The following is a 15735-nucleotide window of genomic DNA, read 5'->3' as shown; positions in this document are numbered from 1 at the left end:
CGTTTCATGAGAATCTAATGTTTCACTAACTTTGTCTGCCTTATTGTTACTACCTTTTTATGTTACTGTGTAATTCTACCATTGGTAGATTTTTCTCCAAAAGAACTGCCCACCTTTAGAGCCATAATAATAACCTAAACAATTCATGGTCAAAGCACTGCTGTAATTGTGAGTTAATATTTTCCAATAAAAATATACTTCCAGTCCTTACCATTAGCTTATTACATGCACCTTGCATTAATTTTATTCTATCTCTATGAGGTAGACTGGACACACAGGAAAAACATTGTTCTTTACTGCAAGGTTCGCAATAATCACTCCTCATACAGTCTGCATTTCTACAGCTTAACAACTCTCCCACAAGTTATATTCCTGGAGAAGAGTATCTTTTTCTTGAATAACCATGCAATTACAAACTGGGATTTGGCTCCATAATCTCTAGTTTTAAAATAATCACAGTGTAGGTAGCTTTTTAAAAAGCCTAATTTAATATAATAAGTCATGTGGGGCATCAGACTAGCAATTGCTATTGCAGTACATAGTATTCTGGTATCCTTCTATGGCAATAATACCCTTGGAATTTATCATAGAATCACTATGGTTGGAAAAGACCTTTAAGATCATAGAGTCCAACCTTTAACCTAACCCTGACATCCCACCACTAAACCATGTCCCTAAGCACCTCGTCCACCCATCTTTTAAATAACTTCAGGGATGGTGACTTGACCAATTTCCTGGGCAGCCTGTTCCAGTGCCTGATAACTCTTTCAGCAAAGAAATTTTTCCTAATGTCCAAGCTAAACCACCCCGGCACAACTTGAGGCCATTTCCTCTTGTCCTATCGCCCGTTACTTAGGAGAAGAGACCAACACCTACCTCACTCACCCACCTCACTCCATCCTCCTTTCAGGCAGTTGTCGAGGGTGATCAGGCCTCCCCTCAGCCTCCTCTTCTCCAGACTAAATAACCCCAGTTCCCTCAGCTGCTCCTCATAAGACACGTGCTCCAGACTCCTCACCAGTTTTGTGGCTCTCCTCTGGACATGTTCCAGCAATGCAACATCTTTCTTGTAGTGAGGGGCCCAAAACTGAACACAGTATTCAAGGTGTATTCATCGTACCTTGTCACAAGAACCAAAATGTCCCCACAAATGGAATTTAATTTTCCATGTCATTCACTGGAGTTCATTACATGAATGTAATTTTAGAGTACACTACTATTTTCTAAACTATTAGTATTGTAGGCACTGTTATAATTATGTTTTAAGCAGCATTCCAATACTTAGAATCTGTCACAGGATTTCAACTTAGTGCAACTTTTATTTGATCAAGACTACACACATTACATAAAATCACTGTTCAAGATCAGCCTTCAATGTTACACCTTTGTAAACAGAAAATATGCTTCTATCATGTTTAATAGTTTATGAAGGCACTCACTCTTAAATCTATTTAGTTCTGATTATGCCTTGGGTGTTTTTTTCTAAAGTAAAGATTACTACTACAGCAAACATTTTTACTACAAAAGTTCCTCACAGGAACTTCTTCAGTTCTGTACTATTTTTTTCATTTCATTCACATTCCCTAATAATCTATTCCATTCGAAATTTACTTGCTGATATTTCTTGCCTCATCAAGATCAAACCATCTAATTATCCTGCTACTTTCCAAACTGCAAAATTCCTCATTCTGAATAAGAAGGAGGAAGATATGCTGTAAGATTTTCCAATTTCTTTTAAAGTGATCCAAGTTTTTCAGGACCACAAAGCATTTCTCTTAACTTTAACCTTACAACAACAAAAAAAAATCCCACATCATGATTAAAACAAAACTACTATCCTGCACACACTACAAACTGAATAAACTTTCACTCAAACTGAATGAAATGCGTAACAGAGTGATACAATGCAATCTTTTCTCATTACCTTTTTTTCTTTTTACATGCATAAACCTTAGGACAGCGGGTTTTGGTTTTCCAAGAGAAGATCTTCAGTGAGAGTGTAACATCTGTAAGTGACAAACTGCACAGGAAAACTTACCTGGAACATTTTCTTCAGGATCTACAGTAATTTGGAGAATGCTTAAATACGTAATTTAGTCCCTATCTTTGTGGTCTTTTTTAATACTTACAATTCTTAGCACTTGCAGTTGAGAAAAGTGGGGAAGATCCCCACACATTTTTCAACCATGCCCGTATAGAAACTTTAATACTTTTATATACCCAAATGGAGAAAAAAAAAAAATTGAAGAGACAGGATGTGTTATGGAGAGATGAATGGCACAGAAAACTATTCTTATACCAAGTTGCCACTGGATGCTGAAATGTAATAGGTGACATATTATTTTAATGGACATACAGGGCATTCACCTGAATAGTATGGAACCACTAGAAGGGGGAAGATTGTGTGCACAAGAATTATATAACTCAGTTTTACAATCTAAGTTAAGGGTCTGCTATTATTTGTTTACTGGGGGAGTTTCTTCGTTTGTTTTATGTTCACTCCAGCAGAGGCATTTTGAAAGAGTACTACAGAATGTGATAGCACACATTTAAGGTTTTTTAAATAGCAACTACTGAAGGCTGAGAAATGAAACTTGTGAACAAAACCCTGGAACAGGCAGTTTTCACAGCCCACAACAGCTTTGTTTACATTTTAAAATGAAAGGGGGTCCCACAAAGCCATAATCAGAAAACACTATATAATTAGTAGACATAAGTTATTGATCGTTTGTGTTGTATCACTTGTATGCATTTTCATTTGCCTCTCAGAATATCTTACTATATAAATTGATCTAATGTCCTACAAAGCAGAATTCTCTAATCTGAAGGGGAAAAGGAGAGATACTGACTTCTGAAATTTCCACAACCATCAAACTACCACAGAGTGATGGTCTGAGCTGGAAGTATTCGATGCCATATATTAGTATACTTATTAATCAGACAACAGTGTGAGTTTGTATGTACTGATACCATCGAAGGTCAGGTTCAATCTAGTTGGCATGAGAATTACAGCAGGAAACAGATTCCAGGGGTGCCATCACTGAGTTTTGACACTAACTAGGACTCCTCAGTTATGACTTTGCTTTAATGTTTAAAAAGGTGAAAAGCAGCAATAATGCATTTGACATACTAGCAGCCGTCCAGTATGTACAAGAAGGTTGTGATGAAGACACAGCCAGGCTCTTCACAACAGACAACAGTAGGAGGATGAAAGACAATGGTCATATCTTGAAACAAGAAAGGCTCTACCTGGACAGGAAGAAGAGCTTTCTCACCATGAGAACAGTTCAGCAGTGGTACAGGTTGCACAGAGCAGTCAGGTATTCTTACCTTTGGACAGTTTCAAGGCCTGACTGGATGAAGCCCTAAGGAACTTGGTCTGATCCCATAACTGACTGTGACTGTTTTTAGCAGATTGGACTAGAGACCTCCTCCAGTCCCTTCCACCTTGAATTTTCTGACAACCCTATTATTTTTTGCTAGGGGCAAAGAAATAGTTTCCTTTTGCTTTTCTGAAAAGCACTGTTCAGCAAATGGTAGCATGACTGGGGTAAATACTTCTGTTGCAGGACCTCTGCATACACTTTTTTTCTTAAAACACAGGCACCAAAAAACCACCATGGCCTTCTCATTCATGCTTTATTCTTCTATCAGTCACCACTGATGGCTTCCTGGTTCACTCTAAATTTGACAACTTCTTTGAGTTCTTCCCCAAAAAAGAATCTTTCCTTCTGCTACCTCTGAAGCTTTCTTTTGTATCTGCTCTGAGCTCTACACAACTTTGCAGTTCCTATTATGCAACAGATTCATGACTTATGTTCTTCCCAGTCTTCCCATTGTAACACTGAACTCCAGTAGCATAGTCTCAACATGCTCTATTGTTCTTTGAAAAGAAGCCACCACCTCAACCTCCCTGTAGAGCTTTTCACCTGATGCAGTACATGGCAGCTAGAACAAGGCAAAAAGGCAGCCTACCTCCCTGCTGTCCAAACACGCCTTTCTTAATAGAACAAGAAATAACATAGAGCTAACAGCTGAACAAACAAAACAGGTGCTCTCAGTCACAGCTTCCATTACTATTTGTGCAAATAAACTACAGACTCTGGAGGAAGGGCACTATTTATAGCTCTAAGTTTAGGTGTCTTGGTTTTGGTAGCCCACCTACATGCCCAAGAAGAGTTCGCTGTTAATTTCAACATACACACTGAACTGAGCTCTCCTGCAACTCTGAAACACAATTCAACTCAAGCAGCTTATATATATTTATGTATATCCATAGATTTTTATGTACAGATGTATTCCTTTCACAACCTATTGTTTTTTTAACTTTTCTTTCTCTCCTTGACTGTGACATTGATACTATGCATACATTCACTTTCACAACAACAGACATTTAAAAAGTCTTGAGAGGATTTTTAATTACATTAGATTATTCAGCATGACGTTACAAATCAGTTAAACTTGTATGAATGCCTTAAGTATGTCTACCACTATTCTTTCATCAGAATGCTGTATTTTTAAATTTCAAAGCTTATTAGTGTATATTAATTATAGAAAAAATAATGCAATTATAATTATTGATATCCACGCATACTTCACACATTAGTTCTTCATTTCAGGCCACTACAGAATCATTGCTTCAGGCAGAGGAATTCAGGAGATACTCAACAAGCTAAACCCCACTGATTAAATTTTAAAGTGATAAAATGTCCCACCCATCCCATGTTCAGTGTAAGTCAATTCATGAGTAAAGAATATCACTGAAAATGTCTACAATAAGAGGTAATAAAAAGATTATGCCCAACTACATTAAGCTCAAATAATTAAGATAAAGAACAAATTGTGCTTAGGTTGCTTATTCATACTGTTTCCATCTGAAATCAGAGTTGATAATCTACCAGATTTTCACAGAAGTGTACAATGTATAAAAATACTATTTACACACTGTATTCAGAAGCCTTCATGAAGGATGAACACACATGTGGGTACAATCACCCATGCAAGACAGTAAACTGTTTATACCATGCAAGTTTCATACAGCTGTGTCCTGCCACTCCCAAGCAATTACTTAAGAGAATACACTCTTAAACTTTCTGTTTAAAATCAAAGTCTAAGTCATATTCCTCAAAATGAATGCCAAAACTGGCCACATTATGTGGAACAAACAGAGATTAAATGCCAATATGTTGCAAGGAAGTGATTAGAGCTTAACAACCTGCACTACCACTGAACTTCAACATGTTGGGCTTCACTGAGTTTTGTGTTTTGGGGTTTGGTGGCAGGGGAGAAGGTAAGAGCAAAAAAGTAGTTTTAAAAACAGGGGTATTAGAAAGGCAAGTCACTTGTTTCAGTCTTTTTCCTAAGTGGTTAAAAGAACTATGCAGCAGCTCCACAACCCTTTTTTATATGTACACCTGGGAAGAATACTGAATCCTGTTACTTTCCTCAGTGTTACCCTGATGTGGTTTAGACCAGATGTTTAAATGTTACAGTATGTACATTTTCTTCTCTTCTTCCAAGGCAAAAGCAAAATAAGAGGAATATTTGACTTCACTCCACAAGAGACCTATTTAATAGTTTGGCGGTTATGTAAGTAAAGGTAGCTTGGCTAAGTCAATGTTGACGACATACAGAACGACATGATCCTAATGAGTTGGAAAATATTGGCTCTCATGAGATTCAACCAGATGCTACTGCGCTGAGAAAGCTACTGTATTATTGAATTTCATTTTTATGAGGTAAAATTTATTATTCAACCATTAAGGTATCCCACATGAAATCTTGCATAAAATAGTTTTACAGTTACTTTCTGGAAAGTAGATTTTATTTTAACTTTAAGACATCATTTACATGGGGGATTCAAATGCCTATTTGATCACCTTCAATAGAGAAATGTAAGGTCTGCAAGCAATTTTCCCAAAAATACCAGATAAATGGAACAGAACTGTCAACAAAATAATGAACTACCTGAATAGGACAAGGAAAAAGTGGTAGCAAGTTCCAGTTTTCCAGAGTAAACTAAAGCCATGTGTGACTGTGTATATGTTTTCTTGGCAGGCTGAAATGGTTAGAAACTGAGTGCTTCAGGTACCTACTAACAAATAATGAAAAAATACACAGTAAAATTACTCTATAGGATTAATTATGGTCAACCTTTGAAAGATCTTAACTGGCAATATTTTCATAACATTTTGGTATTTTGTACACTTATTTTTGTAAAAAAAGTATAATAATAATTGTAAAAGAATTCTGTTAACATCAATACATCTACTTGCAAAAATGGGGAAAGCATGATGCATTTCAGATTCATGTTTGTTTCCACATGTATAGTGGATGAAATGCAAAATCAGGTTTTTTCACAACAGGCATGTGCAAGCATAAGAACTAACATGTTATTTAACTGACACGTAACATACTGTTGTGCTTGTGTACTGAAACGATTATAAAATAAAACCAAAACACAAATACAAATTTCCAAAGAGCTGTGTATGGGTTGAAGACTGCTTTTTGGTTTTTTTTTTTTCTATTTTAGATTTAATGCATTATCAAAAAGTTAATAATGCCTTTTTCTTGACCCATGTAAAAGAGCAAACAGTTGTTTGCAGCTGTTTTATTTATCCATTTCTTATTTTGCATTTTGTCACTTTGCATTCCCATCTATTGTAGGTTTTTTTTTTTTTTTGCTCTTGCACAACTCCTATCTTAGGCAGTACAAATCTTTCTCGTACTTTGTAATAGTAAAGCTAATTCACTCAAGTAGTAAGTTTCATTGGTTATATTTATCTCAAATTTTCTAATTCTCTTGACTTCTTTGAACCCTAAAAATACCAGTTGACATTTGAAAAGAACCTTTGCCAAGTAGGTTTCACTGCAATGAAGGGAGTTAGGTGCTTTCAAAAATCCCATTAAGCCGTTACCTGTATCTTTAAATTCCAAATCAGTTATAATTAAAAATCTGCTCTTAGCAGAATTCAATAATCTCAAGCTAAGGAAGGCATAATATTTAAACATATTTACAGTAAATATCTAGTGTAAAAATCCTTCTTGAAATACTCATTTTACCTGTTCTCCACAAGTTCTGAGCTCAGTCACAGTACCATACATATCTTTTTCACTGGTAGTTTTAGGATAATAGACCTTACTAATATGCATGACAAATACAAACTTTGAGTAGTACAGGCACTTCATTCTCAAATTCTGTCAGAAACCAAACACACACAACTTGTTTTTGAGACTTCAAAACCTATTTTTTCAGACAGCTTGCCTCTGGGTAAGTTAATCAAAAGAGAAACCCTCGGACTATCTGATGAAGACAGCAAGTCTAATAACCAACAAACTATGAAACACTTGAGGAAAGCATTTTTCTCCTAGTAGAAAAAGGTTTCTAGAGAGCAGGGGGAGGAAGGTAGATGCAGGACATAAGAGTGTTAATCTTCAAGCAATTTTCCCTTCCTGGTATTTTGTGAATCTGTTCCTAACAATAATTTGCACAGGAAAGTTTGAGAGTTTGTTCTGAATCCCTACACCACCTTCAGCCTACATCAGTTTTGAAAGAAGTTTTGGGGCAGAAAAACATTTCTGCTCCAGGTGAAACCATAGGACAGAACCCCAGATCCTAGCTATAAATTCTGTTCCTATGTTTGTGGAGATACACAGTGCAGAGCTTCCTTTTTAAACTACATCCAGATCCAGAGAAAGTCTTTCAGGAGTTACCCAGCAGACAGGTTCCCAGAGAGGCCTTCATATCTTGGGAGACTCTCCACAGCATGTCAAAGGGCCAACAGTCACATGTTCTTCTCTAATGTTCTCTCCTCCTCCTGCAACTCATGTATCTGTACTTGTCTCCCTATTAAATTTTGGCTTTGTTAACTTCTATTACTTTTCTGCTCTTTCCACCTGCATCTCCTTGCTTTGCCTTCCCCTGCATCTCTCTTGCCTTTTTATTAGCTGATCCTCTTTCTCTCCTTTTCCTTCCTTTCCATTTTTTCCTTCTTTTCTCCCCTAATTCATCTGTTGTTGGGCTGCCCAGGAAAGTGGTTGAGTCCCCATCCCTGGAGGTATTTAAAAGATGGGTAGATGAGGAGCTTCGGGACATGGTTTAGTGGTGGGATGGCAGGGTTCGGTTAATGATTGGACTTGATGATCTTAAAGGTCTTTTCCAACCTAACCAATTCTACGATTCTATGTTCTTTTTTCATGTCTTAGCCTATATTCTAAGCAGAGATTCAGTGGCTCTGTTTTAAAACTGGAGGAGGTGGCTGTGTTAGAAAAAGCATATAACTAGGGACCATAATTCCTGCTAAAAAATATCTATGCTGAGAGGATACAAAGGCTTGTGGTGTCACTTTTGAGTTCAAGTAATATTGAATCAGTATGTTATGGAGGCACATCACTCACCCACAAGAAGCACCTGGCACGAAGCCTCGATAAAGACATAAGGAGCTCAGCAACAACTGTTTCAGCCCAATAACTCTCTTCAACCACCATACAAACATAGGCAGTTGAGAAAGATGTAAGCTATGTAAACAAATGGCAAACACATTTCAGCCTAGCTATGTTCAAGTAGTAAACTACAGAAGAAAAATTTGAAGTCTTAGTATACTTTCAAAATTGGCAGAACAGATCTGAAATGGTAACACATAACTAGAAAATTTCTATAGGAGGACACAGTTTGTTCATAAGGGACAAAAAAGCATGGTGTTGTACTGTGTATCAAGAATGTGTACAATGCTGCAGTCCAGCCTGTAGGCAGGTAGATTTGATGGAAATCTCTGGATAACAGCAGACCATTAAAAATAGCAAGACAAACTACACAAGCCCTATCTTGTTATGAGAATAATGTCATGTCTGGGCAGGGCTTTTTTATTTATTTTTAAGAGGGGGATAAGAATCTAGATAGACACATAGCTGTGTCCTGCTATATTTCTAATTAGTTAGAAAGATGGCTTTTAGAAGTTTGAAAATGTAAAAGTAGAAGATAATTTGGGCAACAGTACTCATGAAAAACACAGCTTATGATTCTTGTAACAGCAGAACGAAAGCGGTGAATTTCAAGAAAGAGATCCCCTGGGAAACAGGATAAAGTGAAGATAAAGAGATCTTTAATCATATTGTTAATTTTTCTTGCAAAACCATTACAATTTCATTGAAACAAAACCAGAAAAAGCCAAGGACCACATTTTTTAAGAGCCATAAAAGAAAATAAAGGAAATGCTTTTATACTTGCATTTGTACAGAACTGATCAAAGCAACAATTAATCCACAACACCACACGGATGTAAAGCTATTTTCTTGAAGTGCTTTTGTACTACTTCTGTGCATAGCTAAAAATGAGCTGTGATCAGATGGAAAACATTGAATGAAAGACCATTGACAAAAAGGCTGTTATTTCCGTGAGATGTTAGGTTACACAATAAAAGCTCATCTCTAGACCCACAAAGATGCTCAGAGAGACAATGGCAGGAGGGGGAGCCCAAAAAATACCCTGCCAGGCTACTCCCAGGCCCACCACAGGCCAATCTGCACAAGCCCAGAGGAGCACAGGGGCATGCAATGACAGGAGGGAACCCAAATCAAGGACACCCAAGGAACTTGCATCAGCTGCTGTTTTATGTTGGAGAAACTAAGCTGAATGTTAGTAAAACAATGTCAGTGATTAACAGATGTGCCTTGTTTACTGAAAAGTTCCTTATTGACTACATTATCCCCTGGGGAATCCCCTCTTTAAAGCCAGCTGAAAACCAGACAAAGAACAGTAAGGAAAGACGTCGTTGCCAAGAAAACTATGGGAATGGGTAAATGACTCCAAACATCTGTGTGACACATCTTACAATTAATATCTGTGGCTGCACTGAAGATGAAGTTGTGAGATAATTTGGGGCTACCACTGTTAAAGGAAACCTTTATGTCTACATACATACAGGTGACTAGTGACCTTAGAAAATAAGGACTGGACAGTTGAGTTGCCTTCACTGTACAGCTGAGTCCTGGTGTTCTTTGTTTTGGCCTTCCCATGGTGGGATCCAAGATATAGTGAGAACAGTCCACCAGTAACTCTCCCTGTGTTGTGGGATTTCCTATGCCAATAAATCACAGAGTAATACTGGTATAAAGTGTTAACTACAGAAACAGCCATGTTTAAAAATGGTTGCGTTTGTATTCAGAAAAATTATTTCAGGAAAGATTATAAAATATAACGTATTAAGACAGAAGAACAGTGAACGGAAAACAAATGTCTTTCCCAGATTATCTTTAGTTTCTCTGCTATGTGGTTCCAGTTCTGTTAAATTACATGCTATCTTGCTGAATAATTTTTACTCTGTCTTTGTTCATAAAAGTAGTGTAAAGAGAAAAAAAATCACTCTCTGAATCTGATTTTTAGCCCTACTGGGAATTCTCAAACTGCAGAGGAATCACAGTTCTTCTTCTCAACTGGAAGCTATCTATGGTAATTTGGCAAATCATTTTTGTAAATTTGAACATTACGTTAACAAAATGAAACAGCCGCAACATGGTGACATGAGTTTTGTGCCTTGAAGCAGTGATCAATGGTCAAAAGTAAAAAGAAAATAAATCCAAATATAAGACAACGCTTAAATAGTGTAACAGAACAAATACCATGATGTGATGGACATAAGTGCCATAATTTGTAGTTGAGACATCATAGCCTTCATTTTCTCAAAGTTCAGCCAGACATTAAAACAGTAGAAAATATTCCAAGACTTGTTATGATAGTGGTTGGATTGAAAAAAAAAAAAAAAAAAAAAAGGAAAAAATCTGAAATTCCAACTTCCTTGTGGAATTACAGTCAGGATTTTTTTTAGAAGCTTACACACATACATGTTACTGTTAAACTATGTAGAAGCTAACACAAAGTATAAGGACGATTTTCAACGAGGCACAATACTAAATTTTACACAAAGGTATTCCAAAAAAACAGTAGACTTACAGAAGCAACCAAGCCAACAATTAAGGCAAGAAGGTAGACAGCAATCATTTCATAGCCTTGATCTCAAAGCTGCCTTCATCTAGTTCATGTGAAGTACAACTACAGAAGTATAAAATTTACTAGCTCAAGCGTTAAGCCACAAACAGGAGAAGACAAAAGCAAGTGTACTATACTGTTCATTTACTTTATGCTAAGTACTTAAAATGTGTGCTCCAGATTTCTATTCTGCAGATATATTGTTAGCACGGTTGTATCACAGTTCATTGAACTGAAGGACTGAAACATGTTAAACAAGGGAACATGTTAGTTTGGAACTGTACAAACCATAAGACCATCTGAAATTATCAAATGACTGTATTTTCACATTTCTGAGGCATGGACTGTAAAACTGCTACCTTCAGAAGTATCAGTACTTGAAAATAAAACCTCACAATCTCATCCTTAGGTGGCCCAGAGAGAATCAAGGAATGAAGAAAATTGGTGACTTTTGGGAAAGAAGGAAAAATAAGCACTTAAACCAGTTATTCCAAGGGTTATGCACCTGAAAAATACAACAGTTCTTTTGCACTACCAGATCAACACAGGTTTATCTTTAAAAAACAACAGGACTGAAAAAGCAAAACAGGACTGAGAAAAACAGAACTGATAAAGACTTCCAGTGGTAGTCTAATCTACCATTCTGTTTCAAGTCATGATTTACTACATCTGAATCATTCTCCTAACACATTCTCCAAGACTGGTAATAAGGGAGATTCCAAAAGATCTCAGTTATTCTTGTTATGTGTTTATTCACAATAGAGAAACAAAACCAGGTCTAAATTATTCTAGCCTGCCTAGAAATATAAAGAAAAAAATTATCTTCTTCTGAATGACCTTTATGCACTTGAAGACTCTGGTGTCCTCTGTAAACGGCTCAAAAATCCTTAATTTAATCCCCAAATCCATGCATGTTTTGCAAAAGGATGACAGGTAACCAATTTCATTATTTATATCATCACCGAGACTTGCATATCTTCATAAATTTCACAACAGTTAAGTAATATTTATTTATGAAACTAGATGAGAAACATCTGCAGAACTTTAAAAAATTCAATGTATGCCATTGATTAATAAAGCCCTTAAAAAAAACTGGATTATTATTTCCTCCAACAGCTTCACCTCTGGATGATCTTACATTACAACATTGCACCATATAAGGTAGCCAGGGTGGATGTTTCAGATGAGGGAAGCATGGAAAAATTATACTGTATGGGAAAATTAAATGCATCCAGAAATTGGTGCCAAGGAGTGAAGCTTGGTGGCTTAGCTTACATCCTGGATTTTAAGCATAAGCTATAAATACCCATATACACACAAAAAACATTCTGTCTGTTAACTACTCTAAGTAAAAACCTGGATTTAAAGGATATAGTTGTATGCACATTCACTAGCAGTGCTCTGTACTGTAATAAATACTTAACCAAAAGCATCACTATTTACCTGAAGTTTGGAAGACCTCATTCAGTAAAGCTTCATTTACCACCACCGAACTGACATTTCCAACAGGATGACACCAGCTCTGATAAATAGTTTGAAGCAGAAGGGTTTGAGCTCTAGTTGCTTGAACTGTCAAATTAGGAAGCTCAAATATGCATTCTGTTAGTGGGACATGAGCTCGCTTGGTCCTGTTTAAAATATTGAGAGAAAAAGATGGAAAATCATTATTTTGGTGCATAAAAATAACAATTTAAAAACTTAGTCACAGACTATCAGACTATAAGCAGTTAGTTTGTAAGTTTGGAGATGTGTGCTTGTTAAATTTCTTCTTGTAAGAGCTGATTCTACTTATACTTAAATTCATGCTACATAGGACTTCTGTTATATGATTTAACTTTACATCTCCCTCCAAAACATGAGAGAAAAAAATCATATCTTTTCATTTAGTTGTCTCTTGGTTTTAAAATATTTAATAAAAGTGATTCCAAGTGTTCCCACCAAAATAAGATCTACGCATAAAATTGTGTGGTTATAAAAAACACAGTAGAAATCTATTCGAAAACTGAATTTTCTGAAAAAATTTTATTTAAAAGCTTACAGTGAATTACTAAATGAGATATGTCCAGTGATGAAAAAAACCAGACGATATCCATACAACAAAATGCAAAAAGCGCCGCATTCCATATTTGTCCTCCTATTCCATATTTGGCAAACATAGAGCTCATTAAGTCATTCTAATATTAGGTAAAAGGCTTTGAAAAATAACTGGGGAGAAGGAACAAGTGGGGACAGGCATTGGGAGGGTAGTGCAAGGTACAGGACATACTGTCTGCAAATAAATTCTTCTATGACAACAGAGTCCACTATCAACAAGAAGGCTCTACCACAACTACAGCAAAGTCAGGAAGTTACTTTTTCTTCCTAATATATAGACCTGAAATTAAACAGATTCCTTTAGTACATTGAACAAAAACTGCAAAGATTCTTCAATATGCTCATTTTGGAGCCTTTTCCTGCAGCACATTCACATTATTATTCTTACCCTAATCACCTCCTGCTCTGCCACTGAAACGTACTTTTTGTGCTATTTAGCATTATTTTCTCTCGTGTCCCCAAAATGTAATCCCTAACACACAGATGAGCTCATTCCCATTCTGGAGAATCTCCTCCAGTAGAAGATTTTAGGGACAAGCCTAAAACCACATGAGAATTAACAATATTAGGTTAATATTCCATTGGTAATGAGAGCCTCAAGTGAGGGAAAACTGCCAAACCTGCTCACATACTCTTTAGCCCAGGAAAAAAGCATCCTTTATCACAAATGTTTTAGGGACCGAAAGTGTAAAGACATTCCCTTGCAAACACTGAATTGCTCTTCACAACAGCAAAATCAAAACCTTCCAACTAACTGTCACAAGCAGTCACAATACACTGTGTCTATCTGGCTCCACAAGAAAACACTTGCAATCATATGACCTAACACACGAGATCATACCAACAGTAGAGACTCTGCAGAAGGCTCTGTGAATTCAGAAACAGGCCATTCCTGATGCTCAAACTCTAAAATCAGTAGCAGCATGAAGTGACACAAAATTCTGGCAATAAGTAGACTTCCTTGCACATTCTGCACCTGACTGGGAGAGTGGCCCTTCAAGAAAACTGTGAAGAAAAAAGCACATCATCACTTCTCAGACGCACGATAATCTAAATGAAGAAGAAGAAGAAGAGGAAAATATTCTGCTGCTAACACTTTTGGTCCATAAGCGGCACATAAGGCCCACGTGACATAGGAAACATGGTTTGGGAACATGCATTGTGAACATCAGAAGACATGTACCAACTACCACGCTGACACAGTAGTACAGCCAAAGGTAATGTCATCACTTTGAATTTGGACTTGCACATACAAGCATTCACCTTATGTCACAAACAGATCTCCTCCCTCAATTCCTTGTCAATACTAGGAAACAGCTAACTGAAAACTATTTGCTCTGGAAAAATAGGAATTAATCTCATCAAGTGTTAGATACCTACAGTATAAACAAACATCAGTATATAAGACCCTTTTAAGATAAAAGGAAAGAAAACAGCACTTATATACGTAACAGAGATACACTTAATTCTAGGTCTGAAGATTGAATGAACTGCTTTCTGCAGGTCACTATTTCTGCCCACTGCCTATAAAGAGAGATTATCTCAGCTGTGGATGTTTTCACCATAGATCAAAGTTTCATAGATAAAACCCAACCACAAAACCCAATCCCATTGCTCCTCACTAAAAATAAAAATAAGAGAATAAAAGAAAAAATGAGAAATCATGAAAGATTCTCAGAAAATAGATGTAAATATAGATGGAGGATAAAGAACAAACAAAACCAGATGTTGTAGCTTTCTGTAATAGTAATCAGTATTCTTTAGACCAAAGCTTTTCAACCTCATAAAGCTTGGAATCAGGATTACCTGTCTCCAAAATGCTGAGAAGGGTGAGGAAACCAGCAACAAGACTGCCTCCAGGTTGCAACACATTTGAAGCTAATGACACAACTGTGCTGCCAGCTTCAAATGTCATTTGCAGAAAAAAGATGGATGAAGGAGAAATGTTTCATGATTATATAGAACTCAGACTTGTGTCTGGTAGGAGAAACTTCCTTCAGAATGAAAAAAAAAAGGCAGCCTACTGTTTGAATGAAACTATCAGTCTTCGAAGTTTGGAACTACCAAATTTTGGATCAGTACAGACTCTGCTGCTAGGAAAACCAAAACTCATTAGAGGCCTTTTCAGAAGAGATCTTATATTAGTCTTGTTCGTTTGTCTTATAGTAGTCCTTGACACCAAGCAGTGACTTAGAACAAGAAAAATTACATTTGCCCTGCTTGGGGGGAAGTACGCATCTTCTATCTGCCTCTTCTGCTGACAGCCATGTAAAGATCTTTCTGGGGTACATGAGCAGACCACAGGCTGGCCTTGCTGCCTGAGGTCACTACTGTATCAACTGCAGCACAGTAGGTCACCAAAGGGGTAAGAAATATGTACACAAAACTCCTGAAGCTCTTCCTGTCCCTCAGTGTGAAGTTCAAACACATTGCACGCCGTTCCTGAAAATGTTCTTCTCCCAAAAAGTACAAATACCACATGTGGCCATCTGAGGAAAGGTGGCATCCAAACACATTTGAAGTCTGTTGGTGCAAGAAAGCCATTAAAAAAACCAAACCACCACAACACACAAACATTTTTGTCTACACTTCAAAAAATAAGCTAATTAGAAATTAAAGCTACTTTAAGGAGAGACAAAACAAAAGCTGAAAAAGTC

The 15735-nt window shown here is 36.8% G+C and overlaps 1 protein-coding gene across 1 annotated transcript in view; it reads right to left on the bottom strand.

Moving 5' to 3' along the window:
* The window catches only part of VPS13B (vacuolar protein sorting 13 homolog B), a 482902-nt gene that overhangs the window by 359662 nt on the left and 107505 nt on the right, over positions 1–15735 (bottom strand). Inside the window, exon 16 of the mRNA XM_035893844.1 lies at positions 12428–12612. Within this exon, the coding sequence (XP_035749737.1) occupies positions 12428–12612 (185 nt within the window). The remainder of the gene's footprint in view (positions 1–12427; positions 12613–15735) is intronic.

Source organism: Egretta garzetta, unplaced genomic scaffold, assembly GCF_000687185.1.
Source record: "Egretta garzetta isolate BGI_Z169 unplaced genomic scaffold, ASM68718v1 scaffold154, whole genome shotgun sequence".
In the NCBI taxonomy this organism is placed as follows: domain Eukaryota; kingdom Metazoa; phylum Chordata; class Aves; order Pelecaniformes; family Ardeidae; genus Egretta; species Egretta garzetta.
Note: the sequence above shows the minus strand (reverse complement) of the source record. Positions and strands in the feature narration are given on the sequence as shown.